The following is a 25,744-nucleotide window of genomic DNA, read 5'->3' as shown; positions in this document are numbered from 1 at the left end:
CCTGATCACACACTTACATGTCCACAGTCCACACATCTCATAATCACAAACACTGTATTTACAGGAAATAACATTTCACACAATAGTCTGCATTATGATCCGACCAGTCACAGGTCATTCATGGAGTCAGCCCTCAAACTTAAAAATAAATGTTTTGAGACCCTGTTTAGAATTTCTGTCACTCCAGTGTGTCACACTAGCTATTCCTGGACGTTAGCCATCATAATCTGCCTTAGGCTTGATTTGCACATGGCCTATTGTAATTGTTGTAAGGGGATGATACATGGGGCAACTTTTTGAGCAATGTTGCTGGGCAACCACATAACCGGTTCCATGTATTCTGATGGGATGATAATTTGCTTATTTGCCTATTGATGATTAATGTACTCCAGAAAAAACAAATAGACGCCCAATATAATAATAGTCAGGAACATTACCCAGCGGCATTACTCAAACAATGGACCTGTAACATAATATACTTGTAATGCAATTGTAATGTCTGCTTAAATTTACTACATTATGTGAAATGATTCGTATACTGCACCATCTACTAAATATCCATATTTATTCAGTTTCTGTAATATATTCTGTTACTACACTGCATATATCTATATTCTTCTTACTACTACTATAATGGTACTGCGGCTACTGCCACTACATTGCACATATCTGTACATTTTGTTCATACATTGTTCATATTACATAGCCATATTTATTCTGCTCTTATAAAGTTACTGCTAATACACTGCACATACTTATATTTAATTTATACTACTCTAAACCACCTTCTTTAAACAACTGTATACTACTTTCTAAATTGCACTATAACTTTTGTCCTGTCTATGCACCAACTACTTTTTATATCACTTTTCTGCTTTTTTGCACTTCTGGTTAGACACAAACTGCATTTCGTTGTCTCTGTACTTGTACTCTGCACAATGACAATAAAGTTGAATCTAATCTAATTTATTCTAACCATCTCAGATGAACATCAGAGTGCTCATCATGTGTGTGCTTGTTGCTCCTGTAGAGGCAGACTTTGTGGGCTCGGCGTTGGTGCGCGAGAGCCTGAACAGCTCAGTGGGCGATGACGACAAGATCTACTTCTTCTTTACGGAGAAGAGCCAGGAGCAGACGGCCTTTGGCGGTCAGGGCCGAGTCGCCCGCGTCGCCCGCATCTGCAAGGTCAGTCTCTCCCCAGTGACCCCTACAAGAGACTGTTTACTGCGCTGAGAAAGCAGTCATGCTCTTCGCACCTCCTAGTCTGTCACATTTCTTTTACATCACTGTTGCAATTGCTGTTGTGATTGGTGCAGCAGTCCCTAACTGAGGGCAATGTGTAGTACCCCATAGATGGTGGAGGATGTTGAGACACCTACCACCTTCTCATCGCACACATCTGAACTAATCCCAGAAGAACAGAGAATAAGCAATTACAATGGTACCTCTTTCTATATTACAGCATGTCATAAGTTCCTGAATAAAGCTCCTGAAATAATTTATTATTTTAATTGATTACGCTAGCTGGATTTGCATTCTGATGGCCATTTTGTAAATAGATGCCATAGGGAAACAATTTAGTGTCTGGCTTTCTGTGATTGGCAACTAAATCCTTTGCGTAGCGACATTTAAAGACATGGGTATTCTTGTGCTGTCAGATATTTTTGCGTGTTGCACTGCACATAGGAGTGAAGGGGTGGTCTTTTACTGTGGCTAAGAACGTCTTCTGGAATCTTTGAGAACATCATGTTGGTAAATTGCAGAAAGGTTTTAGCCTCTGTTTTCAGTGTTTCTTATTACCAGATAACAGTCTGTGGTGGCCCTTGCCCAGACAGGTGCACTCAAGTTGTGACAACACACTCTCAAAAACCCAGCTGACAAACTGTTTAGGCAATTATGTTGTCTTATTGGATCAGCCAGCTGCCATTCAGATCAGACCTCCATGTGATTTTTAAGAGCTTTATTCAATTTCTGTACTATTTGCTGAATCTATTTGCTTGCTAACCATAGGGTTATCATTTTAATTGTGCTGTATAATTATTAACATATTTCGTTGTTTGGTTCATTTGTTGATAGACGATTGATAAATAGCCTACTGTAGTAGTTGATTGGAAATTGAGAGCAATTTAGGTGTTTTCAATGAATTCGGTTCTAAAGACAATATGAAGTAATATATCATCATACTATACAGTATGTTTCTTTACAGTGGCGTGTATGCCTAGATGTGGAAGCACTCACACATGGGTGCATACGTAATGTGCATTCAGTTGGTCCACCACGCCTACTTTCGCTGTTTTACAGAAACAGCCGTGTTTCCCTTTTCAAAAAAGAAAAACTTCACTTCATTGTTATCATCAATTTTCTGCGGCTTTTTTATTCCAGCTGTGGGTTCATTTGAGGAAAAATAAGAATTCACACGTATTCTGAATTATTTACACCTGGCTTGACGAGTTACTCCTACTCATCCTGGGTTGGCGTTAATGAAACGTGTTGAGCTACAGTAGGATGACTAGACAATGCTAGGTCAAGCCTCGTTTTATATCTTATCTTGGATTTTTTAAATCATGCCTTTGTGAAATACCCCTCTAGCCTTGCCCTGTGTGAGTGTGTGTGTGTGTGTGTGTATGTGTGTGTGTCTCTGTGTGTTAGTGTGGCTTAGTGCTCCATTTCCCTAGTACTAGCTACAGGGGCATTCGAGGTGACCTTTGGTGCCTTCTCCTGTCAGTCACAAGGGACTGAACATATTGAGCTCATCACTAATAATGTTTGTGGCTATGCCTATCACTTTTTATTGTTTTCCAGTAGCAGAATAACCTTGAGTATAGGTCATTCAAACAATCCCACACAATTTGTGGAATTGAATATTGAATATAATATGAATATATACAAGATATGATCTAAAATGTGTTTTAAAATTCAACAAAACTGATTTAAATTTCAACATCAGTGGGTGATCAGTGGGATCATTTTTATATCTCATTTCGTTTTGGCTTCCCGTTCTTGATCTACATATCCCTCCATTAGCACCACAGCTCTAGCACAGCTTGAATTTTACCATTGAAGTAAACCCATAAAGCCATCAGTTTTGGCTCAGAGAGTTAACTCTTCCCTGAGATGGCCAGACAGCTGCCAAGCAACAGCATGGCCAGGGGACATAGCACATACCTCTCCCCCCTGGCACTGTCACCTTGGGCACACGCTCCACCTCATGCCCTCTGGCAATTTGCGCCTAGGATGGCATCCATGGTGCCCCTTGGGCTGCTCCTCAAAAACAGTGCTGTGCTGGTGTTTCTGATGGAGTCCCACGCTGTGCCTCACAGATGGCAAAAGCAGCAGGGTCATTATGAAGCAGGCTCTGCATGTCATTGTGCTGCGCAGTATTTGTTAATTTAGGGTCTGTTTGGTTTTTGCTGTGTAACGGCTTCTACACACAGTTGCGTTCCGCCAACGCATGCCAGTGGGTGTTCCCGACAGTAGTTATGCAAATGACTCGAAGTATAACCGTAATTTGATTGGTTGGTGCCGTCCGTCGTTTGGCTTGATTGGCCGGTGCCGTCTGTCGGTGCAGCAACAGCTGAACTTCTCTACGCGAGTAACGGGAGAAACGCGACGCAACGCACAATGCAGTTCGGCAACGGATGACGTAAGCCCATGTAAAGTGAATGGGATGTGTCTCCAAGCACTGCAACGCACGCAGCTGTGTGTAGGAGCCGTTACTGTGCTCTCTGTATATCAAGCAGCGCAGTGAACTGATGGAGTGTGTATTGTTGTGTGTGTGTGTGTGTGTGTGTGTGTGTGTGTGTGTGTGTGTGTGTGTGTGTGCGTGAGTGTGTGTGTGTGTGCGTGCGTGAGTGTGTGTGTGTGTGCGCGTGCCACAGCATCAGTGTGCTAATGGTGTGTCTGAGTTCCTTGTGTGTGTTAGTTAGCATGTGTGTGTTTGTTTGTTTGTGTGTGTGTGTGTGTGTGTGGGGGGGGGGGTCGTGTCCGTGTGTTGGTGTGTGCGCTTGCGTGCCAGTGTGGTGTCATTGTGTGTGCGACTGTGTGACTTGGCTATTTGCATTTTGAGTGGTCCAGTGACAGTCATTGTGCTGTGTATTTCTGTCACCATTATATTGGTAAAATCCAGTCTGCTGTCAGCATTGTATGCACCGTGCACGTCTGCAATGCTGGACAGAGTTTTGCGGAGGCTTTAGTGAGTCTTGTCCCCTTTGCCTCTGGGATTAGATAGATGGTGTGTGAACAGGGTGGGGTGGATAGATGGTGTGTGAGCAGGGTAGGGTGGATAGATGGTGTGTGAGCAGGGTAGGGTGGATAGATGGTGTGTGAGCAGGGTGGGGTGGATTTCGCGCCAGTGTTATTATTGGTGCTGCTGTTGGATTCACTCTTAAATCCTTTTTCTCCCTTTTTCTAATTCCTTACCAGTTCAGTAGTTTTAATGAGGGGATTATCTTGAGGAGTCATTTATTGTATGTGCTAATGAGAAGGCCAATCGGCCATAATATATAACATGAACTCGTATGTATTTTTAAGTGTGACATGGCACCCAAGTCAAAAGGGATTTGTCTGCCTTGTTCAGGGTGTAACCCCCATGTTTTAGTTTTACATGAAACATTTGTGAAATATGAATTGAGAGAGAAACAAGGGATGGCTGTCTTACTCCCTCTCTTCCTCACCCCCCCTTCTTTCTATATCTTCCCCCTCTCGTCTAAACTCAATGTACCATACCACTCAATCCTTGTGAGCAGATCTGTGGTCCCTAAACAGTAGGTCGATCTGACTGCGAGTGCTACTCGTTTCCCACGGTTTCTCCCTGGATTACAGATGGCGTTGGCATTGCCTCGTGGCAGGAGGTAGCCATCCGTTCAGACATCCAGTCACACACTCACTGGAGTGGAGTGGACCCTACTTAAGAACTGGCTGCACTCCTGATTTCCCGCCACAACTTCCCTCCCTCGTGCCCCCGTAGCTGACGTGATTCCATTAGCGCTGAAACGTGACTAGCCGAGGCCAGTCCCGCAGGGTGCACTGAGGTTATGTACTGTAGTGTGTGATTTTTTTTGGCCCGGCGGTCGGATGACCGTACCCTTTTGCGCTCATTAAGTTGGGGAGTTGCACGGAACATGTCACTTCCCTGCTGTGTTTTGCCGGAGAGAAGTCATTTACATTGAATTACAATGTGTTCTGGTTTGTTTGCATGACCGAGTGATTCATCGCTCTCTCTGCCGCTGCCTCGGAGACACTGTGACACTAGGACGTTGCCCTCACATGCGCTGCTTCTGAGCCTGTTCCATCACACTTCCATTATGATGCATTAAGGAAGTCTTTCATTGCAGCTTAGAGGCCATGCCGCTCTCCTTTTTACTAGCCTTTTAATTACTGGGCATTTTGTTCCATTGGCACTCACTTGAACCTGCTTTTGATGCCCACTCTTGGCTCTGTGCAAGTAAATTGTTAGTAGTCCTATTTTGTAGACGGATTGAGGAATATGTGGAGAAGGTTTTAGTGAAGGTGAGGATGGCGGGATGTTTTGACCGGAAATATACATGTGTACAAAATAACTCCAAAAATAAAACAAATTTAGAGGAAAAATCATGAGACATGTTGAAAAGGATGTGGAAAGATGTAGGTTACAAGTGATGCAGTTAAAAGATAAGACCTGTAGAATTTCCAAAGAAAAACATGATGTTGCTTTGTTTGAAATATGAAAATATCTTAAAATGCTCTTATCTGTGTGTGTGTGTGTGTGTGTGTGTGTGTGTGTGTGTATTGCAGGGTGACCGTGGGGGTCACCTGACACTACAGAGGAAGTGGACGTCCTTCCTGAAAGCACGGCTCACCTGCTCGCTGCATGACTACCAGCTCCACTTCAATGTCCTGCGCAGCATCTTCACCATCAGAGGAGTCTCGGCGCAGGACACCCTCTTCTACGGCATCTTCGGACTGGAGTGGTAAGGCCACCGGTGACGGAGGGGAGAGAGGGACACAGGGAGAGGGAAAGAAAGAGAGAGAGAGGGAAAGAGAGAGAGAGAGAGAGAGGAATAGAGGATGGTCATTTTGCTGGCAGCATGCAGTCATTTGAATACTAGCAGATGAAATTATACTTTCAGTCATTCACTTTTACACCGAAAAAGTTAAAATTGTCATTTTTTTTACCCAGAAGACCTGGGTAGACCCTGCAGCATTGCTTTTCAGCGTTTTCCCCGACGGGTGTAAAAATTTAGTGTAATGTCTTCTTACCATTTAATCCAAAGTCTAATTTCTAGAACAAGCTGCAATAATCTGAAAATTCTGTTGTCGGAGGAAGAGAAGGAAAACGAAAGATTGAGAGGGAGAGAGAGAATAAGTAAAGGGAGGAGTGATGTAGGGGTGAAGGTCTCTGGGCATGAACTTCACATGTTTTACCACCAGTCTTTATTGAGTAGAGCTGCTTAATAGCGGAATCAATAAGACATCAGCCTACAGCCCGGTCCATCTCATGTCTACATATGCGACCACATAGCTCTCTCTCCCTCTCTCTTTCTCTCTCTCTCTCTCTCTCTCTCTCTCTCTCTCTCTCTCTCTCTCTCTCCCCCTCTCTCTCTCTCTTTCTCTCTGTCCATCTTGGCTACTCTCAATCTCTGCAGGTCTCTATCTTTTCATCTCTGTCTCTGGGGACTGGTTTAGCTGAGCACGGTAGGTGTCTTTAGAGAGGTGTGTGTGTGTGTGCGCAGGTGAAAGCCCCGACTACCAGAGGCTGGTGGATTGATCGATAGACTTGATTAGATTCCACCAGGCAACTCGTGAGACACAGCTGCCCAGACCTGTCATCTGATTGCTTGTTGCTCGGACAGAAGACAGGGCTCCCTTTTTTCCCTCTCTCTCTCCCTCTCTCTCCCTCTCTCTTCCTCTCTCTCTCTCCCTCTCTCTTCCTCTCTCTTCCTCTCTCTCCCTCTCTCTCTCTCCATCTCTCTTTCTCTCTCTCTTTCTCTTTCTTCTGTTTCTAATGCTTGACATGTTCCATTATTGCCATTATTCTCTCTCTCTGTCCATCCACATACATCCCCCTCTTTTTCTTCCTACCTCTCTGTCTCTTTCCCCATTTCTTGCTCCCTCCTCCATCCCTCTCTCCCTCTCTCGCTCCCATCCTCTCCTCAGTCCAAGCAGAACTGCTGATTCTCCTCGCATCCTGTTTCTGTTCCAGCATTCTAATCGGGATAAAATCGCTGACAGGTTTCCTCGCCGCAGCTTGGGTCCTGAGAGTCATCTTTTATTCATGGGGGTGGGGGGCTCTGTCTCTCCTCCTGTTCCTATCCCTAGCCCTTGCTCTTTCTCTCCATCTTTCTCTTTCTTTCTCTCTCCCTCCCTCGTTTCTCCTGTACTCTCCCCCGGCAGGCCCAGATTTGCCACTGGGTACAGATGGAACTTGTTTACAGCTGTTGTAGGACTATATAAACAGACAGGGAGGTGTGTGTGTGTGTGTGTGTGTATTTGTTTGTGTGTGTGTGTGTGTGTGTGTCTTTTTGTGTGTGTAGGTGTGTGTGTGTTTGTGTCTGTATTGTGTTTTTGCCTGCGTGTTTTTGCCTGTGTGTGCGTGCCTGTGTGCATAATGAGAGAGAGTAGTTATAAAAGACAAACCCACGCATTACTCTGCTTGTGAGGATCTCTGAAACATTGTGTGCTGTGTGCACTAAAGGATTGGGATATATTGGTTTGTGTGAGTGTGTAAGAATGGGAGCTGACTGTTTTCAGAGAGGTTTCTCTCTCTCTCTCTCTCTCTTTCTGTGTGTGTGTGTGTGTGTGTGTGTGTTTAGGAAGAGAGGAGTGCAGGCCTGTGGGCCTATGAGTGATGGATGGCAGCAGGGAGGAGAGCAGCATGACTTGCTGAGTCTGACAGAAAGCCAAGGTAGAGAGAGAGAGAGAGAGAGAGAATGGAATAGAATGAGAGAGAAAACTGTCGGAGTAGAGAGGGAAAGGGAGATAGAGAAAAGGAGTAGACAAAGTGTTTCTCAGAAATGGTGTTTGTATTGTTGACCTTCATGGTCAGGTTGCACTGGAGTGACCATGTCATTGATTTGTCAGCTGGAAAATTACGATGTGTGTGTGTGTGTGTTTCTGCATGTCTTTTTATCATTCTCTGTGTGTGTCTATATGTTTACATTTCTTTTGTGTGTGTGTGTGTGTGTGTGTGTGTTTATAAGAGCTGTGCCTGAATCAGGTTAAATCAGGTTAAGGCTAAATCAGCCGCAAGATATATCCATCTCTACCCTGTACTCCACGCTGTCTTTATTTGGTCTGGTTTTCCCTCTCTCTCTCTTTTCTCTCTCTCTCTCTCTCTCTCTCTCTCTCTCTCTCTCTCTCTCTCTCTCTCTCTCTCTCTCTCTCTCTCTCTCTCTCTCTACCTGTCAGAGGAGATGTACTGGATGCCTTGATGAGCTTTGTGTCTCGCCCCCATCTCTCCCTGTCCAACCCCTCATCTATCTATTTTAGCGTTGCCATGGTTATGTGGCGGGTTGTTTCCCTGCGCTGTGCCCAGGCTTGCCTCAAACACTGGTGCACTCTCCACACCTCTCTAAACCTCTCTCTCTCTCTTTCTATCTTTCTTTCTCTTTCTTTCGATGAGTCTCCCACTTTCTCCTCACTCTTTAGTCTTTCTTTCTCTATCATAACCCCTTTCACTCTTTTCTTTATTCGTTTCTCTCACTCTACTCTGTCAATTCCCAATGTTTTATTTGATATCTCCATTCTCTCTCTCTCTCTCTCTCTCTCTCTCTTTCTCTTTCTCTTTCTCTCTCTCTCCCTCCTAATACCTTCCATGACTGAACTCATGCCTGAACCTATTCTGTGTAATGAGGTGTTTATAGTGGAGGCTACTGGGGGACTCAAATCTCCCCCTGTGCCCAGTCTTCTTTGTGGCTTCGTACAGAACCAAACCCCCACCACACACACACATACACACCCCCACCACACACACACACACACACACACACACACACACACACATACATATGCACACACACACATACATATGCACACACACACACAAAGTTTCCCCTTGAAAAAACGGCCATAGATTAACGTGACAGCTGTACCTTACAGTTTGCTTGCCATATACACCTCAACACCTATTTTCTGATTCTCATAATGAGCATATTGACTCTTAAATGTGTTTACTGAATACCCTTATGCCATCTACTCTCCCTCTCTTCAAGGCATAATCAAGGGTTATCATTTGTTATTACAGTAATCATTACTTAACAAATATTTTGTCTCTTTGCTCTACTCAGGAAAAACGTGAAGGCGTCAGCCATCTGTCAGTACTCCATTGGGGACATGTGGCAGGTGTTTGAAGGGCCCTACATGGAGAGCCAGGACACCAGTTTCAAGTGGAGCGAGTACACGGGCAAGACCCCCGAACCGCGCCCCGGATCGGTGAGAGAACGCCCTGCCACACACACACACACACACACACACACACACACACACACACACACACACACACACACCTCACCCTCCCATCCGCTAACTGGGTAAACTTATAAAACCGTTTGCAGAGATGATGTATAGGATTACAAACGGGAGAGTTTATATCAGGATAGTTAAATATTTACTGAAGAGAGAAGCATTTACATGTCAGCAGTCTCTTGGTCTAATCCATCTTAATGAGCCACTGGATACATCGAGGAAATGGCAATAATAATGTGTACTTCTGCCTTGGTATAACATTGCAGTATAATGACATTTTTTAATGGAGAAGCATCATATATCGGCTCAGTCAGCGGCCAAACTGGGGAGGAGATGGCTCCGCTTTAATCTGCGCTGATGAACAGCCTCATACTGACCTCTGATGTGCTCCTTATTGCAGTCGGGTAAACCCCGTCACTGTTTCAGATTAGGCTTTTGAGCAGAGGGGGAAGGCGTATGTCAGGGCGTCGCTTGAGTGCAATTCAGTGGAGTTCAGGCCAAATCTCTCCACTAAACTTTTACAACCAAATTCTCTCACATTCTATTCTGTGTGTTGTGATTGGTTGTGTTGTGTTATGTTTTGTTTGCCATGTATGTGTATGATCATGATTGTGTGTGTGTGTGTGTGTGTGTGTGTGTGTGTCTCTGTGTGTGTGAGCAGGAAAAGAGAGAGAGAGAGAGAGAGAGAGATTTCTTATTTTTTTCAAGTTAAGTTTGCATCTGTATGGTATGAAGTGCTCTTGTATCTGCTTAATCAGCTGCCAGTAGCCACTGGTAAGATATGTAAGTCAGCACTTCAGGGGTGCAGAGCATACAGTAGGCCTCACCTAATCTGTATCCTCTTGCTCCCAAAGCTGTGGGTGTGAGGAAGAAGAAGGAAAGAAAGAGAGAGAGAGAGAGAGAGAGAGAGAGAGAGAGAGAGAGAGAGAGTAGAGAAGAGAGAGAGAGAGAGAGAAGTAGAGAAGAGAGAGAGAGACGCTCAGATGAACGAAATCCTTTGACAACTTATTGCTGTGAGTTTTAGTCTTTGCCATGGAGATTATGGCAAGGCAGAAAATCTGTCTTGATAGGGTTTTCCCCCCTTCCATATTGGACACATTCTAAGCTGTGACACTTCTTAATGAGATAATTTATCGTCCAGTGGCACGTCTCCCTTTTGCACCTCACTCTGTTTGAGTGCAGTCCCTCTGCATAATCCAGAGTAGGAAATGATCAGGAGCTTTTGTGTACTGACTGATCGAGGAGCCTTTTGAGTTGAGTGTGTATTGTGAGGCTCGAAGTTTGCTTTAGCGTGCGTGTGTGCATGTGTGTGCGTGTGTGTGCATGTGTGTGTGTGTGTGTGTGTGTGTGCGTGTGTGTGACAAGGAACCTTTCGGTGCTTTTTACAAAGTGTGAAAATGGGAGAGTGAAGGCGTGGTCCCCAGTCATCTGCCAGAGAGATAAATCTAAGCCTCTTGACTTGGTGCTCGTGTCAGCCGTTTCATGCCAGACCTTTAAACGGCAAAAGGCACCCCCCCACACACCAAAGCCCCTATTGTACTGCACTCAGTTTGACTTGAACCCTGTGGAATGGAAATGCTTTATTCCAATAGTGCATTTCTTCTAATCTGTTCCTCAGGACTGGACTTGTCAGCACTCTCATGACTTTACTCTTGGTCAGTAATGAAACAATATGAAGACATATACCGGTAGTATACCATGTGTGCATATGGCTACTGTTGAAGCTTTTTAAGCTTTGAGCTGGAAGTCAGATAATATAACAAGACGACCAATAGCCTCTGTGTGTCTTCGGAAGCACTACGCAGATGGTTTGTCATAGAGAGACCCCTAAAGCGTGCTCTGTTCTGGTCAGAGAGTGCCTGTTCTGTGATGGATGGATCAACACTGTCTTCCTTTCTGAGTAGACAGCGCCAGTTCTGTCCTTTACTGTAGGAAAAACAGCCCTCATGTTTCTTTGTAAAAGGGGAAGGTGTTGTTTATTGTTAAATATCACCACCAGTGAGGTACGATGACTGTGCAAATTGCATATGGCCTGTCACTGTCTGTGTTATTTCTTTAATATTCCCTTAAAGTTAGATTGACATTTACATGAAATGCACTCATTTCTCCCACAAAGCTTTAGAAAGGACTATGGAGCCTCTATAAAATGCTATAACTAAACATGGCATGCTGTGCTTAGAAATCACTGGACTTGACATGAAGTTACACGACACAGCACTATGGACGTCTCCTCTGTTAGGATAGCACAGCTTATGACAGGATATGGCCTGAGGTGAACAGTTTGACATGGTGCAGTGTTACGTGATATGAGGCGATATGAGGTGACATGACGTGACCTGACATCTCTTTCTTTTTCTTTCTCTCTCTCTCTCTCTGTCCAGTGCATCACGGACAGGCTGCGGGCCAAGGGCATGAACTCGTCCTTTGACCTGCCGGACGACGTGTTGCACTTTGTGCGCCGGCACCCACTCATGTTCCAGCAGGTGCAGCCACGGCTGCAGCGCCCCCTGCTGTTCAAGCGCAGCACGGACTACACCCAGCTGGCCGTCCACAGCCAGCCTGCGCTGGACGGCCACACGTACAGCGTGCTTTTCATCGGGACAGGTGAGTCCTGTCTCATATTAATAACCCACCTTTGTCATTGCCCACCTTTGCCACATGTATGTGTTTTGTTTTTTATCCATTAGCATACACATTACATTACCAATTATATAATGCTATATTATAGTAGTGATATACAGTGGATTAGTGCTTCCTATGGTGCGCTCACTAATGTATTGTGGGGTTTGAAGTTTAATTCAGTATGTGCATCTGCATGCGTTTGTGTAGATGAGGGCTGGCTACACAGAGCTGTAGAGGTCGAAGGTCGTCTGCATATCATTGAGGAGCTACAGCTCTTTGAGCAGGCCCAGCCTGTGGACAGTATTGTCATCTCCGGAACTCAGGTGAGATGGGTGGATGTCAGATCAAAATCATAGTCATAACAATACTAGAAGGAATTAGATTTGCAGTAATAATATTAGTTATAGGGGTACCAGGTCTCACTAATGTGTGTGTGTGTGTGTGTGTGTGTGTGTGTGTGTGTGTGTGTGTGTGTGTGTGTGTGTGTGTGTGTTTGTTGTGGTACTCACTGCAGAGGAGTGTGTATGTGGGCTCTGCCTCCGAGGTGGTGCAGTTGCCCATGTCCACCTGTGGCAGGTACGCCTCCTGCTATGACTGCGTGTTCTCCAGAGACCCCTTCTGTGCCTGGGATGGGGATGGGGAGCAGTGTGTGGAGGTCTCGACTCACTCTGACAGGTGAGCACACACACACACACACACACACACACACACGCGCACACACACACTCCAACCTAAAGAATGTACACAGAACACAAGCATGCATTTCATATGCATTCCAACACAAGGTATGCACACACACACTCAAGCACTTACAGTACATTGAAATGCACGCGCATTCTACACAACATACGCCCGTCTTTCAGCTCCTGTTGACGTGCCTCTCTTTGTAGTTCTTATCTGAGTTTGATCGATTCTATCTGCTGTCTCTGCTGCTGATCTCTTTGAAATGAACCATTCAAAGCTAGAATCAATGGCCCCATGAAGAAATCCCTAGCCTACGTGTGCTGTGCCACAAGATGCTGTCTCGCTCTATTTTACACCAGAACTGCTGTGCAGTTGACGCCTAATATGACACAAACTGTGATGTTGTCAAGAAGAAATCATGTTTGCTTCCTATCCTTTCTCTTTACTTTCTTGCCTTGAATCTAAACAATCTGTTTCTGATTCCCCTGAACCTTTCTCTCTTTCTCTCTTTCTTTCTTTCTTTCTTTCTTTCTTTCTTTCTTTCTTTCTTTATGTCTTTCCCTCCTCTCAGTCTCAGAGCTGACACACACATCTGTTTTTGCTGTTTGTGTCCCAGGTCTAATCTGACGCAGGACATTCAGCAGGGGAACCGGGGTTGTGAGAATGAGACGGCAGATGGTAGGTGGCCATTTTACACACTCACGGCTCTGCCGGGAGCTCTTATAAACACCTCTCTCCTGCCTACTTCTGCCGCACACACACACACACACACACAGCTGCACACACACCGCAGATTGGAGACTAGGATACCGTAATGGAAAAGTGACATGGAGATGTGATGCGCTATGTTGTGCTCACATTAACTTAGGCCTGCGGTGAAATTACTCAAAGTGAAAAGTATGCCGCTGCCCCACTGGGATGCTCCTCTTAAAAGAGCTGATAGTGCTAATGTGTCCACTTTATTGAATTCTCATTTTTGCCTTTAATGTGTATGGGGCTTGAGTATGCTTTAGTCTGTGAACTGGAATGGGTAGGGCTTTAATTCACTCTCTGCAGTATTATGAATAAAGGTACTGTATTTAGTGCATATGTGCGGAGCTCAAGATTAAACTTTCAATGCGCCGCCAAGCATTCATAAGCATTTGAATGGTCATGCGCAATGGCAGAGCATTTTCCTTATGGCTCTACATTACACTTTTATCTGGTTCCTATTACCAGCTTGATATGAGCCAACTTCCTACAAAAGAAATTTGAATGTAGATAGCTTTACTGGCACAATATCCCATAGAAAGGAGATAATATACGTATGATGGGATGCTGCTGTATATAATGGGATGGGGTGAATGGCATGAATTGTGAATAGCTCCGTTGTGCTTCTAATGTTCTCTTATCTGTCCTCTTCTGTCCAGTCTTGCAGCGCAGACGCTTGGTGATGCAAGGCGACGATGTGCTGCTGCAATGTGAGCTGAGCTCCAACGTGGCATCGCCGGAGTGGACCCTCGATGGCGTGCGTCTCCAGGGCTACGGGCTGGACTCGGGTTTCCGCGTGGGCACCGACGGCCTGCTGCTGATCTCCGTGCGGCCCGAGCAGAGTGGCCACTACCGCTGCTTCGCCTTGGAGAATGGCGCGCGCATGCCCATGGCCGCCTACGAGGTCGCCGTCCTCACGGAACGACCTCCGGTGCACCCGCCCGACCCCGCAGTCGAGCCCACGCAGCCGCCCGAGGACCTTGCCGGCACAGAGGACCTCACCACCCAGCAGCCCGGTCTACACACCTCTCGTCCCCCCAGCCAGAGCTCCACCAGCTCCGCCACTCGGCCCCAGCACCACTCCTTGACCCCTCCCCCGCCCGCCCCTCCCCTGCTGCCCCGCTCCGACTTCCTGTCCCTGAAAAACATGGAGGCCATGTACCTGTCCCTGGTGACCATCCTGGGTGGGCTGTGCCTGGTGCTGACCGTGGTGCTGCTCTACGTGGGCTTCTGTGTGAGCGGGCGGCGGGGGAAATACTCGCTGTCCCGTGCCCAGCGCCACCGCTGCGGCGGCGCCCTGGAGCTCCGCACCGTCTCCTCGCACTGCAACGGGACGTGCCGGCCGGGGAGGGGCGACTCGCACGTTGACGGGCTCCTCCAGATCGTGCCCGGCGAGGGCCAGGCCTCGCCCAACAAGGACCACGCCTTGCTCCCGCCCGCTCCGCCCTTGCCGCCACCGCCCGTGACTGAGGCGGAGTTCGCCAACGGGCTGGCAGCGACGCTACCCAGCGTGCTGAGGAAGATGAATGGGAACAGCTACGTGCTGCTGCGCCAGAGCGAATCAGAGAGCACCTCGCCACTCTACTACTCCTTCACCGAGGAGCTCAGCCGCATCCTGGAGAAGAGGAAGCACACGCAGCTGGTGTCCAAGCCAGATGAGAGCTCTGTGTAACACCTCTGCCCTTTCACAGTGCCCCTGTGTGGTGGGAGGTCTCAACTGCACCTCCCCCCCACCCCCCGCTGTGAAAGATGTCAAGAGCTGGGAATTTGATGACCATTTTAAATTCAAACCCTCCTTAACCCTGGAGTAAGAGGTCCTGCACTGACTGAATTCATGACAAGTAAACTGTGCACATGTTTAGCATTTGTTAAACACTTCAAATGACATAAATTAACAACATTTGCCCCTCAAATTGTGGGCTCAAATGCCGATAACACAACTACAGAGACTTGGAGAACAACCTTCTATGGAGTATCTACCTCAGCCGTAGCCCGGCCACGTTCCTCATCGTCCATGAAGAAGGCCAAGACTTCGGGAGCCAGTGGGGTCACCAGAGTCTCAGCCACATATAAAATTACGACTACAAAGGCGTTGTCCTCTGAAACAGCCTCAAAAGCCACGGCTATGGACTGAGCAGAACTTTGCCCTTAGGGAGCGTTGGAGCGGCACCAGGACTTAGATGGGGCCAAGGGATGAAAGGGAGGCTTGGCTGAGAGAAGCTGCCCCTGCTTCACTTATCCGTTCGCAAAATGGAGGCAGCTGGCCAAAAAAGACAAGCAAGACGTGCTCTGTGTCTAAACAAGCAGTCTGCAATATGATGTCTTTGCTCTTTTTTATGTGTCTTATGAAATGTGCTTCTTCTTTTGCTCTTGTAATTTATTATGACACCAACCATACTGATATACAACTAAGATAAACTGCCAACTAACGATGTGATATCTACCTAAAGTGGTCCATTTTTAAAAAAAAGAGAAAGCCTTTGTAAATAACGACCTTGTCCTTGAGGTCTGAGTAAAACAAGAGACTTTGATACTTACAGTATTAATCTTTTGGAAGCACTTTATAAGTTCCGGCCTTGGGCTTCTCAAGTGACAGTTGGGGAGTGAAGTGACTCTTGCCAGAGTATTATTATAGGATGGAGCAGCAGCACCCACACTGATCAGAACTGTTTCACCTAATAGGTAACTAATTCAAAAGGAGCCACTTGATCAACTACACCTCGCCTGGACTTATATCAGCCAGCCACTGGATCACTCTGACCATGACACGTCAAGCCACTAACACTGATATGTAGGATATCTTCCAGATGGGAGTTTTGTGCATTCTGGGTAATCTGCCACTGGATCTACAGACCACCTAGGTGGCCAGAGACTCTCCTTTTAAAAGGATAAAGAAAACATCCCTCATGTCTGTACGTCCGTGAGATCAGTCCTCTGCATGCACCTTTTTATCCCTCCTTCTCTCTCTCCCTCCCTCCCTCCCTCCTTCCCATCCTGAAGTGGGGGGGATCAGTGGCGACTTGGTTTCCATAGCAACAGCAAGTAACGGAGGTAAGCAGATGTTGACCTGCCAGCTTTCCCCCCTTTCAAATGAACTCCTTGGTGTCTTTCTGCTCTTGCCCTGTCAGCGCCTTCACTCAGAGCTCTCCACTTACGCTGGAGAGACGAGCTCTTGTCACGCATGTATCTCAGTTCACCGGCGGTTTTGGGGGGGGGGTTATGGATAATTTGGCAGTGTCGGCTGAGTAGACAGGTCGGAAGGCTGCTACGGTGCTTGTGTTGTGTTGGCAACTGGCCAGATATCATCTCTCTCGCGCTTCAGTGCACTTACCTGTTGTACTCGGCGTGTATGGAGACATGGAGGGCCTGGCACGCTGTTACTCAGGGAGGGTAGAAGGAGGCGGGAGTGATTTAAGCCTAATCTAGCGAGCTGTGTAGCTCCCCCATATCCTAGCACCCCATAGCCATACTCCCCCACATCCGTCTCATACACATCCTTCACTTACACATGTTTTTGCCTTGTGCTGATATCGGAATTCTTTCTTTTCTCATCAATTATATTTTTCTCCACCTTCTCTTTTATTGGCATTGATTTTTTCTTGTGCTTTCACTTCTAGTTTCTCTTTTCAACCATTCTGTTTTTTTTTCTTTCATTCTGACTTCTGCGGTGCTTCTTCTTCTCTATCAGTTCTATCTCTGTCTTATGCTCCCTCCTTACCTCTCCCTCTCTCTCTCTCTGTTTTTCATTCACCCACTCTCACTCTCATTGTTCTCATGGCTGTACTGAAACTGCGTTCCCAGCAGAGCACAAGGCCACTGCTTTCCTGGTAGCACACAAAGCCTTTTCTGCTGATTCCTTTATTTGATTTTTTCCCCTCTTCTCTTCTCACTCAGTTGATATTTCATCTCGCCCTCCCATATAGAGAGAGAGTAGTGTTTCCTTCTCCCTTTGAGACATCCTGCTTGGGGATGTGAAGGATTGAACATGTGTGACCCAATCAGACAAGCCATAGCATGTCCAGGAAAGACATCTTACTGCCTGATAAGTATATGCTGACTCTGATGAGGCTTGAAAAGAAACCAAGATCCTTAAAAATCTTTATGTGGGACTTGAAAGACAGATGAATGAACAATGAACAACAATCACATATGGTTTGAGCCCCATTGGTTGACATAGGCACCTATATTTATGAATGAAATACAATATTAATTTAACTGCCATTATTGAGGCATCTGTGCCTATCTGTGTAGTTCAGTGGGTGTTGATATTAATAGCAGTAGCAGTAATAGCTCATCTTATACTGCAAATCATGTTGTGTCAGATCCATCACTCTGTAACAAAGAGCACTCTATTAAATAGGAGATTGAATGGGATGGGATTTTTTGAGGCATGTTTTAGTGGGATGCCTATCCTATCCATATGAAAGAGAAAATGTGAGTCTCACTGAGTCCCAGTTCCATGACAGGGAGCGTGTGTGTGTGTGTGTGTGTGTGTGTGTGTGTGTGTGTGTGTGTGTGTGCGTGCGTGTGCGCGTGTGTGCACGTTGACATAACAGGACTGAATATGTGTTCCCTCACAGATGGGAGGAGTTGGGTACTTCTGAAACACTGGCCACTGGTAGAAAACGCTTAAGGCCTTGGACCAGCACTGGAGAACGGAAGATCGTCTCGGCTCCCAGCACGTCCTCCACTTCCATTAGACCTGCCCGAGAGGAGAGACCCTCCAGCAAGCACTATGGAGCCCCTGCCACAGGGACGAGAGGATGGTCACGTACTGGATGGTTCATTTCATGGACATACTGTGGTTGAATGGGAATGAACAGTATTTTAGATGGACATGACGTTGCCATGACGTTATTATAGTTCCACACCAGAGGTGGAAAGTCCAGTTTGAGAGAGTAAAGATCCAACTATGCATTTGGTTCTACCTGTGCACTTAACACCAATTAGCTGACCTGAGGTGTGTTCCAATAGCAAACGTAGGCGAACATTTGCAAACCGTTTTCTGTTTGCCTCGCAAACAGTTTGAGGAGGTGGTCCTCCACGAATATACAGTGGAGCTGGATGTGAGCTGGATGAAGTGTTCCTGTTACAACATAATGTTTACACCAAATTGTTCTATTTAAGATTCTATAACACACAATGCTCTGGCCATTAAATAGCCTTAGTTGCTAAAATGGCCTTACATTAAACAAACACCAAATTGTTCAAATGTAACTGTTCAGAAAAAAAAAACATTCGCCATGAACTTTTGCCACTGTTTGCTGAATTTGAACACACCTCTGGCTTAAGATTTGCGCTTATTAATATCAGCTGAGTTGGTTGGAACACATACAGTATGTGGCAAGACTTTATACTCTCTGGAGCTGGACCTGTCCGTCTCTGTTTCACAAGCCCCTGCACAGACACTTCCCCTCCCCCAGTCAGGTTCTTGTCTGTCCACCACTCTGTGGCTTTGATGTGGATATCTAGTGTTCTTTACAAAAGAAAAGTAATGATATTTATTTTGTGATTTTTTGTTTTGTACTGTGTTGTTTGGGTCTCATGTGTTTGTTATTTTTTGTTTTTGTGATATTTGCAATAGTTAAACACTGATTTTATTGCTGGTTGAGTTGAAAGTGCATGTCAGTCCTCCATGCATGCCTGTCTGTCACTGAATTCACAGGAATGGGATACCAGGGCAAAAAGATGTCCAGAGGCATCATACATTCTGTAGCTATTAATATATGCCCCTTTGAGTGTTATCCATTATTTATATTTGGTAACAAAACACATTCCTATTTTCAGCTCTTGTCTTTCAAAATTCCCTCACTAAATATTTCTGCAAAATATGTAGTTCATTTAAGCACACAGACAGATGGTAATAACCTATCCACCAGATGACACATCTTATAAAAGCTATCCTTACAGGCCTCTGGTAAGATTTTTGTTCACATGATAGTTTGTAGGCTTCATGGAAGCTTAGAATTACTCTAGTGAAATCTCCACTCTCCCTTACCACATATAAGATCCCTCAAAAAGAACAACACAAGGGTTTCTCTTGATGGATACCAATATACTGGTCCATAATCCTTGCAGTAAAGTCACTAGGGGCTGGACATTGATAGTCATTTCCTGAGAGGCTGGCTGTGGGAACGAATGTTGCTCTCCAACAGAGGGGAGGAGGAGTGATGGGGGGGGGGGGGGGGGGGGGAGGCAGAACAGGAGAGTAATTAGAAATTTGGTCCACGAGGGAATCAGGGACCACAAGCTATGTTCCCCGTCTCATTTTCTCTAGGCAAGCCTGGGCCAGCACACTAGGGCCAAATATAATACCCCCCCCCCCCCCCGCCACCACCCAACCCAACCCATAGACACACTTGTGTTTCCATGCTCTATTACAACATGTTAATACTCAAAGGTACGTCACTGGGGGTGCAGCGGGTGGGTGAGATGACTTCTCTGTTTACCCTGCAGTTCAAGCAAATCCCCCCGTCTAATAAACATCTTAAACTTCAGCTTACTTTGTGGCTCTGTGTGTGCGCTTGGGGCTTTCTCGGTTTCAGTTCTACCTAACTCACTCCTGCGGAAGAAGAAGAGGAGGAGAAGGAGGAGGTCCGTCCATGTGTAAGGTTTCCAAGTAGAGCCTCCAACCCCCCCCTTCACCCCTTGTTTCTGGAAGTCCACCCTGGGCTGGGTCATGTTCTGCTGAAAAATTCCACTACACTGTTGCTATTGTAAAGGTCACTCCACACAGGAAAGGTAAGCCCTCTGACGAAGTTGGACATTGCCCTCCCCACACACTTCATTAAAACTGCTGAGTAAAAGATACATAAATAGGAGGCTGTGACTTTCCGTGATGGTGTAACGATGAGGGAAGTGGGTGGTGGTTAAACACTTTGTGTGAAGTAAGCCAGGCATACATTGTGCCTCCCCCATTCAGTAAACAGAAACTCAACCTGATGTAATGGAATTGTGAGTTGTACTTTGGTCCAGCTAGAACAGGTTGTACTGCTTGGTAATGATGAGTAGCTGATACAGCTAACTTGTTCCTTAATGTGGTGTACTTATTTCCCCTGCGTGGGAGTAATGATAGAAAGAATAATAATTTTAACCAAAACCATATTTGGGTGTAGTTCATTTTCAGTTTAGTTTAAACGTGTGGACACCTGTGAAAGTAGGACACGTACACCATCAAGGACCTCAACCCTAGGTAAACGCTACTCATTCAACTATTATACATCATGTGATGACACATACACATTCAGATCACCAGGGCATAGGCAAGAGTGGTTTTCCAGGCACTAGAAAGTGCACCTACAGTACACAACACACCAGACCCGCCCATGAGTCTGTACTGATGGACACTGAGCTGTTGTGTCATGGCAGATAGGGGAAGCACCGGACGGGGGCGGAGAATCAGATGCAACTCCCCTGGCTCCAGGGACAATGAGGAGCGACCCACTTTCATAGATGAAAAATCATGGGTGTTAAGTCAGTTCCAACTGGGCAACACGCTGAAGAGATGGATACCTGCTAGTCCATGACAAGGCAGTGGATTCACAACCAGATGAGTTCACATCACGCAGCGATTAGTATTGTAAGATAAGATAGTATTGGTATTAAGATAAGACACACCAAGTGAAGCAGGCATGTGATGCGTGATGTAATTCCATTGCAACTATCCAACACATACAGTAGACAATACCAGTGCTTTAGTTCATGAGTCCATGAAGCCTCCTCGCTGTGGTGAATTCATTGGAGATGAACAGAATGGAAACAAAAGCTACCTTAAAAGCCTCACACAGAATGACAGCGAGCGGAGTGCTGCTGAAAATGATTACAGGAGTGTGAAATCACACTTGCGCTTCAGCGCTCTGATGCCTACTACACACACATTGGCCACACACTCATCTGTTTTCCCCACCACTCTATAGACCCCTCTGCCCTCCATTGAGTGAAGATGAGCCGAGTGGATATCTGCACAGGAGGCTGTGAAGGACCGCGGGACTCCAACATCTCCAAACCTGTCAATCAACTGCCTCTCGTTTATTCCCCCGAGGCAGTTGCAAGTGTGAAACATGAACAAGTGACCCCTCTTGATCTCTCTCCTCCTTTTTCTCACTCATTCACCTACTCTAACCCCATGGAGAAACACACGGCCTCTCATACTGCTTTTGATGCATGCACAGTCACCATTTGCTGGAGTAACATTTGGCCTGTTCTGCACCGATGTTGTGGAAGGGGGGGGGGGGTCATAACCAGGAGTGACAGCGTCGCTCACACCGACAGGAGACACTGGCTCTGCCAGATTCTCCTCCCCTCGGATGAAACAGGTGCTGCAGATTCTCTGCTGTCTGCACTAGTTTATGACTCAGTCTAGTTGAAATTCCACAGACGCAGCGTGGTGGACTTGAGTACTGGTGGAAATTGCAGGAAAAGGAAGCATTTTTTTTTTTTTTTTTTAAAACAGGGTTTCAGACTAATCTCTTCAGTGGTTTGAATAGCGTCCACTCACACACCCATCCCCACTCCACCCCAAACTCATGCCTTCTTTCTTTTTCTTCTTTCTCTCAGCTTCGGTTGCAGGGGATTAATTCTGTTTTAAGAACTCCAGCAGTGTAAAGTGAGACGTCCATGCTGAGAGGTGACTACTCACACATGCACACAAGGAAATGTGCAGTGCCATCTCTTACACACTATGTGAAATGTTGCTAGGCAACCATTAAAAAATGTGTGGAAGAGAGAGAGACAGGCTTAATTTAGATGTATCCATTGTGCCCAGGTATCTGGCCAAGGCCCATAATACTGTATGGCATGGAACCTGTCTGATCAGTGGTGGGCTCTGCCCCATTGTGCAGGAACAGACTGCTGTATTCCACTCTAGTGAACAGGCCCAGTCAAGATGGAGCAACACAGTTGACAGAAACTGATCGGTCAAACCCCCCCCAATTTCCCATCTCTTGCTCTCCCTGTTATGCTCCTACAGAGGATATACTGCTCAGTAGTCATACCCATTCATTAATTTGAAGGTTGACACAAAATCATAACAAGTGTGTGCCAGACCAACACAAACAAGAGCTCCTGCTTTCCTTTCTCTACACTGCATTGTAACGGCTGCCCACTCTATCTCTCTGTGTGTGTGTGTGTGTGTGTCTGTTGTTTCTCCGACTTGGCAAGATTCAGCCCACCATTCAGGCTGAACCTGTGGTTTCCAGGCAACATGTCCCTCTCATTGTCAACATCAGTAGACAGGACTGTCACAGCAACAAGTGTATGGTGGATCTTCCTACTAAAATAATACAGGAAAAAAATACCTCCCTCCTGGTCATTGAGCTCTGTTTTGACAGCAGTGACTAATGTGCAGTGCTGATGCTGTGCCAGTGTTCTGAAACCAAACAACCTCTGAGAAATATTACAAACAGCTTACTGTGAGAATAAACATTCACAACTGTTTGTAATTTAGGGTGTTCAGATGTGAAATATAGTCGGACTAAATTGTGTATTTCTTTTCTGGGAGAAGGGTCAAGAGCAAATATGAACACATAGCCTATACTTTTTGTAAATAAAGGTCAAGGGACTGTATGGATTTGGCAGTTTGTTCAGAAGGGACCTTTGCTCGTGGCGCTAACCAAAGTGGCCAAAGAGTACTCTGCAACCTAAGGGCAGTGACTGACTGTGGGAAACTGACAATTGTTTACAGGAAATTAGCCAAAGCTGCCTTCTGGTAAAATCTCTCAATAAATGTCCATGGACATTGGAACACTAAGCGATTAAGTGGGAAAATTAGCTCAGCCAAGAAATTTGTCAATCAATATTAAACCCTTGTCAAATATGACAACTCTATGATGAGGTTATTACACACTAGAAAATAAAATGTCAGCCAGATATAATTCTTACACCAGGCTGTGAACTGTCACGTTCTAGAAGTTGTGGTGGCACAGATATTTTGCCTACTACGCCATCTAGTGGATCATCATTATAAGTAGCATACATGAGTCCTGCCAACAAAACCCGTTTTGAGAGTAGGCTAGCTTAACGGTTTCGCCTACATAAAGTTTTTGAAGTCCACAAATGTTACACTGATCCAAATCACATCACACACTATTCCCTGATGATGAAATATGTATGCAACCACCAGCAATTAACTTTCATCAACAAGAGTTTAATGAGAGCAAAAACATGCTACAAAGAACAACGTCTAGTTAAATAAGAAAAAAACTCCTACACAAATATCAGTTATCATTTGCAAGTAAGCTACCCTACCGTTCTACTCTGAGAAGGACTATTTTTTATGGGCAAATAAAAATTTAATGCATCAAACATCAATTATTTCCAACCATCTGCTAGTAGATAACACTCGCTGGTACAGGTAGCTTCGTTTCACAGGCAAATGGTTTAGGTAGCACTACATGAATGCACTTGAATGCAAAAAGACTGAACACAGCTGTATCAAATTAGCTGGGGTTTGTGTTTTCGCTATAGCCACACGAGTGTCCAGTGAACAGAAAGACAAAGACGGAGATCATACTGTCCACTTCAGACATCGAGTCTCATGATGCGTTCCAAGGCATCGCACACAGCAATACCGAGCGCCGCACGACACGCAGGTGTAGTTAGAGGGGAACCCACAGACGGCGCAAAAATGACGCTGCGGCATCTTAGAAGGCTCGGCACAGGCGGTTAGGTAGTTTGGGCCATCGTTCTCACTCAAGTCCTCTTCCTCTAGGAGAGCCTGAAAGTTCTTACGGAACCGCTGTTTGAAGTGATCACCTCTTGTCTTCCTTCTCCGTTTGCCTGCTGATTCGTCGTTCTCGTCGAATTGAGGTAGCCGCTTGACTAGCTGCGGGAGACTAGCGTGTGGGTCATCCTGAAAATTATCCTTTTCCAAAGCCTCTAGTTGACGGTTCAAACGTCGCTGTCGCGTGGCACAGTCCAGCACCCGCCTCTGACCCGGATCTTGCGAGCGTACAGCAATCTTCTTCTCCATAATTATATCATGAGCAATTAAACAAATATTATTTGTCAACTAAATCTGAATTACGCACGCACAGGCTACACATCTCACGAACCAGAGAAGAAACTAGGAAATGACGTCTCTTCTGTCCGTCAGAAAAATATTCTCGATGTGAAACACGAGTCTGAAAGTTTACAGCTTTACGCATTTTTATCTGCTCAATCGTTACTGTCTGTTTCACAGACAGATTTAACCTCATCATCAACCAATATGTCACCGTGCGAGACGAACATACTTTTGACACAACACACTTTTGACTCTTCATTTTGACACAACAAACTAATGATTTTAAGGATTTTATCTGTATGAGTGCTTTGTTTTACTGTCTATGGTGCTTTTCTCCTCATTAGAAAGTATCTGCTTGTATGAATGTTTTCTTTGTCATATTAGAATTGTTCCCTATGTATTAGGTCAGCTAAAACATAATGTAGCCTAGTGTAGCCTAGTGTAGCTCAGTGCTTGGCAGTTGTGGTAGTAGGCCTATTAGGAGACTGTCATGCTTATGTAATGCAGTAAAAACCCAGTTAAACGCTACTCCGCTATCCTTTTATTTGGTGTTGATTGTTAGTCAGAGTCATGGTTAAATTAAAAAAGTGTTTACACATTATTTACTGTTGTTTCAGTATCAGGGTTAAATAGGAGTGACTGGTGCATGCTTAATTGATTTTGTGCAGGGAGATGTACAGTATTCTGTTGAAATGTTTGTCTCACAGGAAGAAGGATTTGTTTTAAAAGGATATCATGGTTGATAGATCAAGCTGGACTAAGATGGCACTGGAACCAGAATCAATAGAAGAATGTTGTGTAGCCTACTTTCAACAGGCCAGATTCTGTGCTGTAAAGTGCTAAAGCTAGGCCTGGATTTTTTTAAAAGATATTAAAGGTGTAGTAAAATCTTCAGTTAGAGTCTTTGAGCTGAATGATAAGATGATCGCTTATATTATACTGGTCCTTATGTTTAAAAAAACAAAAACAAAGCTGAAATGGGAGGAAGTCAGGAGTGTTGCAGTGTGTAGTATGTTGAGCTGGCGGTGGTGTCAATGCAAGGTTTTAATGGCTTTACTGCTGTGTATCTTTTTGGTAATTTCCCAAGTAACCCAGACACTCATGGTGGATTGCCAAAACAAAGAGAGATGTTAAACACATTAAAGACAATCTTAAATGAGATCTCTCCTTTGTGGTAGGTGCTGTACATTGACGGTGGAGCAGGTTATGATGACTAGGTTTTATTTGTGTTGATCCTTCTAAACA

The 25,744-nt window shown here is 45.4% G+C and overlaps 2 protein-coding genes across 8 annotated transcripts in view; one reads left to right on the top strand and one right to left on the bottom strand.

Annotated features, from left to right (window-relative positions):
* The window catches only part of LOC121685864 (semaphorin-4G-like), a 39,763-nt gene extending 19,769 nt beyond the window's left edge, over nt 1–19,994 (top strand). For 3 of the 7 annotated variants that reach the window (XR_006023459.1, XR_006023456.1, XR_006023458.1), the window contains exons 8-16: nt 1,031–1,185; nt 5,773–5,948; nt 9,264–9,408; nt 11,823–12,045; nt 12,271–12,386; nt 12,578–12,738; nt 13,364–13,425; nt 14,157–16,548; nt 18,078–19,994. Coding sequence is in view for 1 of the 7 variants with exons in the window: in XM_042066695.1 (XP_041922629.1) it covers nt 1,031–1,185; nt 5,773–5,948; nt 9,264–9,408; nt 11,823–12,045; nt 12,271–12,386; nt 12,578–12,738; nt 13,364–13,425; nt 14,157–15,169 (2,051 nt within the window). In the remaining 6 variants the exon portion in view is untranslated. Of the gene's footprint in view, nt 1–1,030; nt 1,186–5,772; nt 5,949–9,263; nt 9,409–11,822; nt 12,046–12,270; nt 12,387–12,577; nt 12,739–13,363; nt 13,426–14,156 lie in introns of all 7 variants that reach the window. The other 4 variants (XR_006023461.1, XR_006023460.1, XR_006023457.1 and 1 more) reach the window with 4 other exon arrangements.
* A 3,626-nt stretch (nt 19,995–23,620) lies between these two features.
* Nucleotides 23,621–24,740, bottom strand: znhit1 (zinc finger, HIT-type containing 1). Its single transcript, XM_042066742.1, has one exon. It carries the CDS (start codon nt 24,464–24,466, stop codon nt 24,002–24,004), a length of 465 nt encoding a protein of 154 aa, XP_041922676.1. The 5' UTR covers nt 24,467–24,740; the 3' UTR covers nt 23,621–24,001.
* Nucleotides 24,741–25,744: the final 1,004 nt, after the last annotated feature.

The sequence above is a fragment of the Alosa sapidissima genome, chromosome 16 (genome assembly GCF_018492685.1).
Source record: "Alosa sapidissima isolate fAloSap1 chromosome 16, fAloSap1.pri, whole genome shotgun sequence".
Taxonomy (NCBI): domain Eukaryota; kingdom Metazoa; phylum Chordata; class Actinopteri; order Clupeiformes; family Clupeidae; genus Alosa; species Alosa sapidissima.
Note: the sequence above shows the minus strand (reverse complement) of the source record. Positions and strands in the feature narration are given on the sequence as shown.

Excerpts from the sequence above, each read along its gene's own strand:
- znhit1 (XM_042066742.1), bottom strand. The coding sequence starts at position 24,466 with ATGGAGAAGAAGATTGCTGTACGCTCGCAAGATCCGGGTCAGAGGCGG.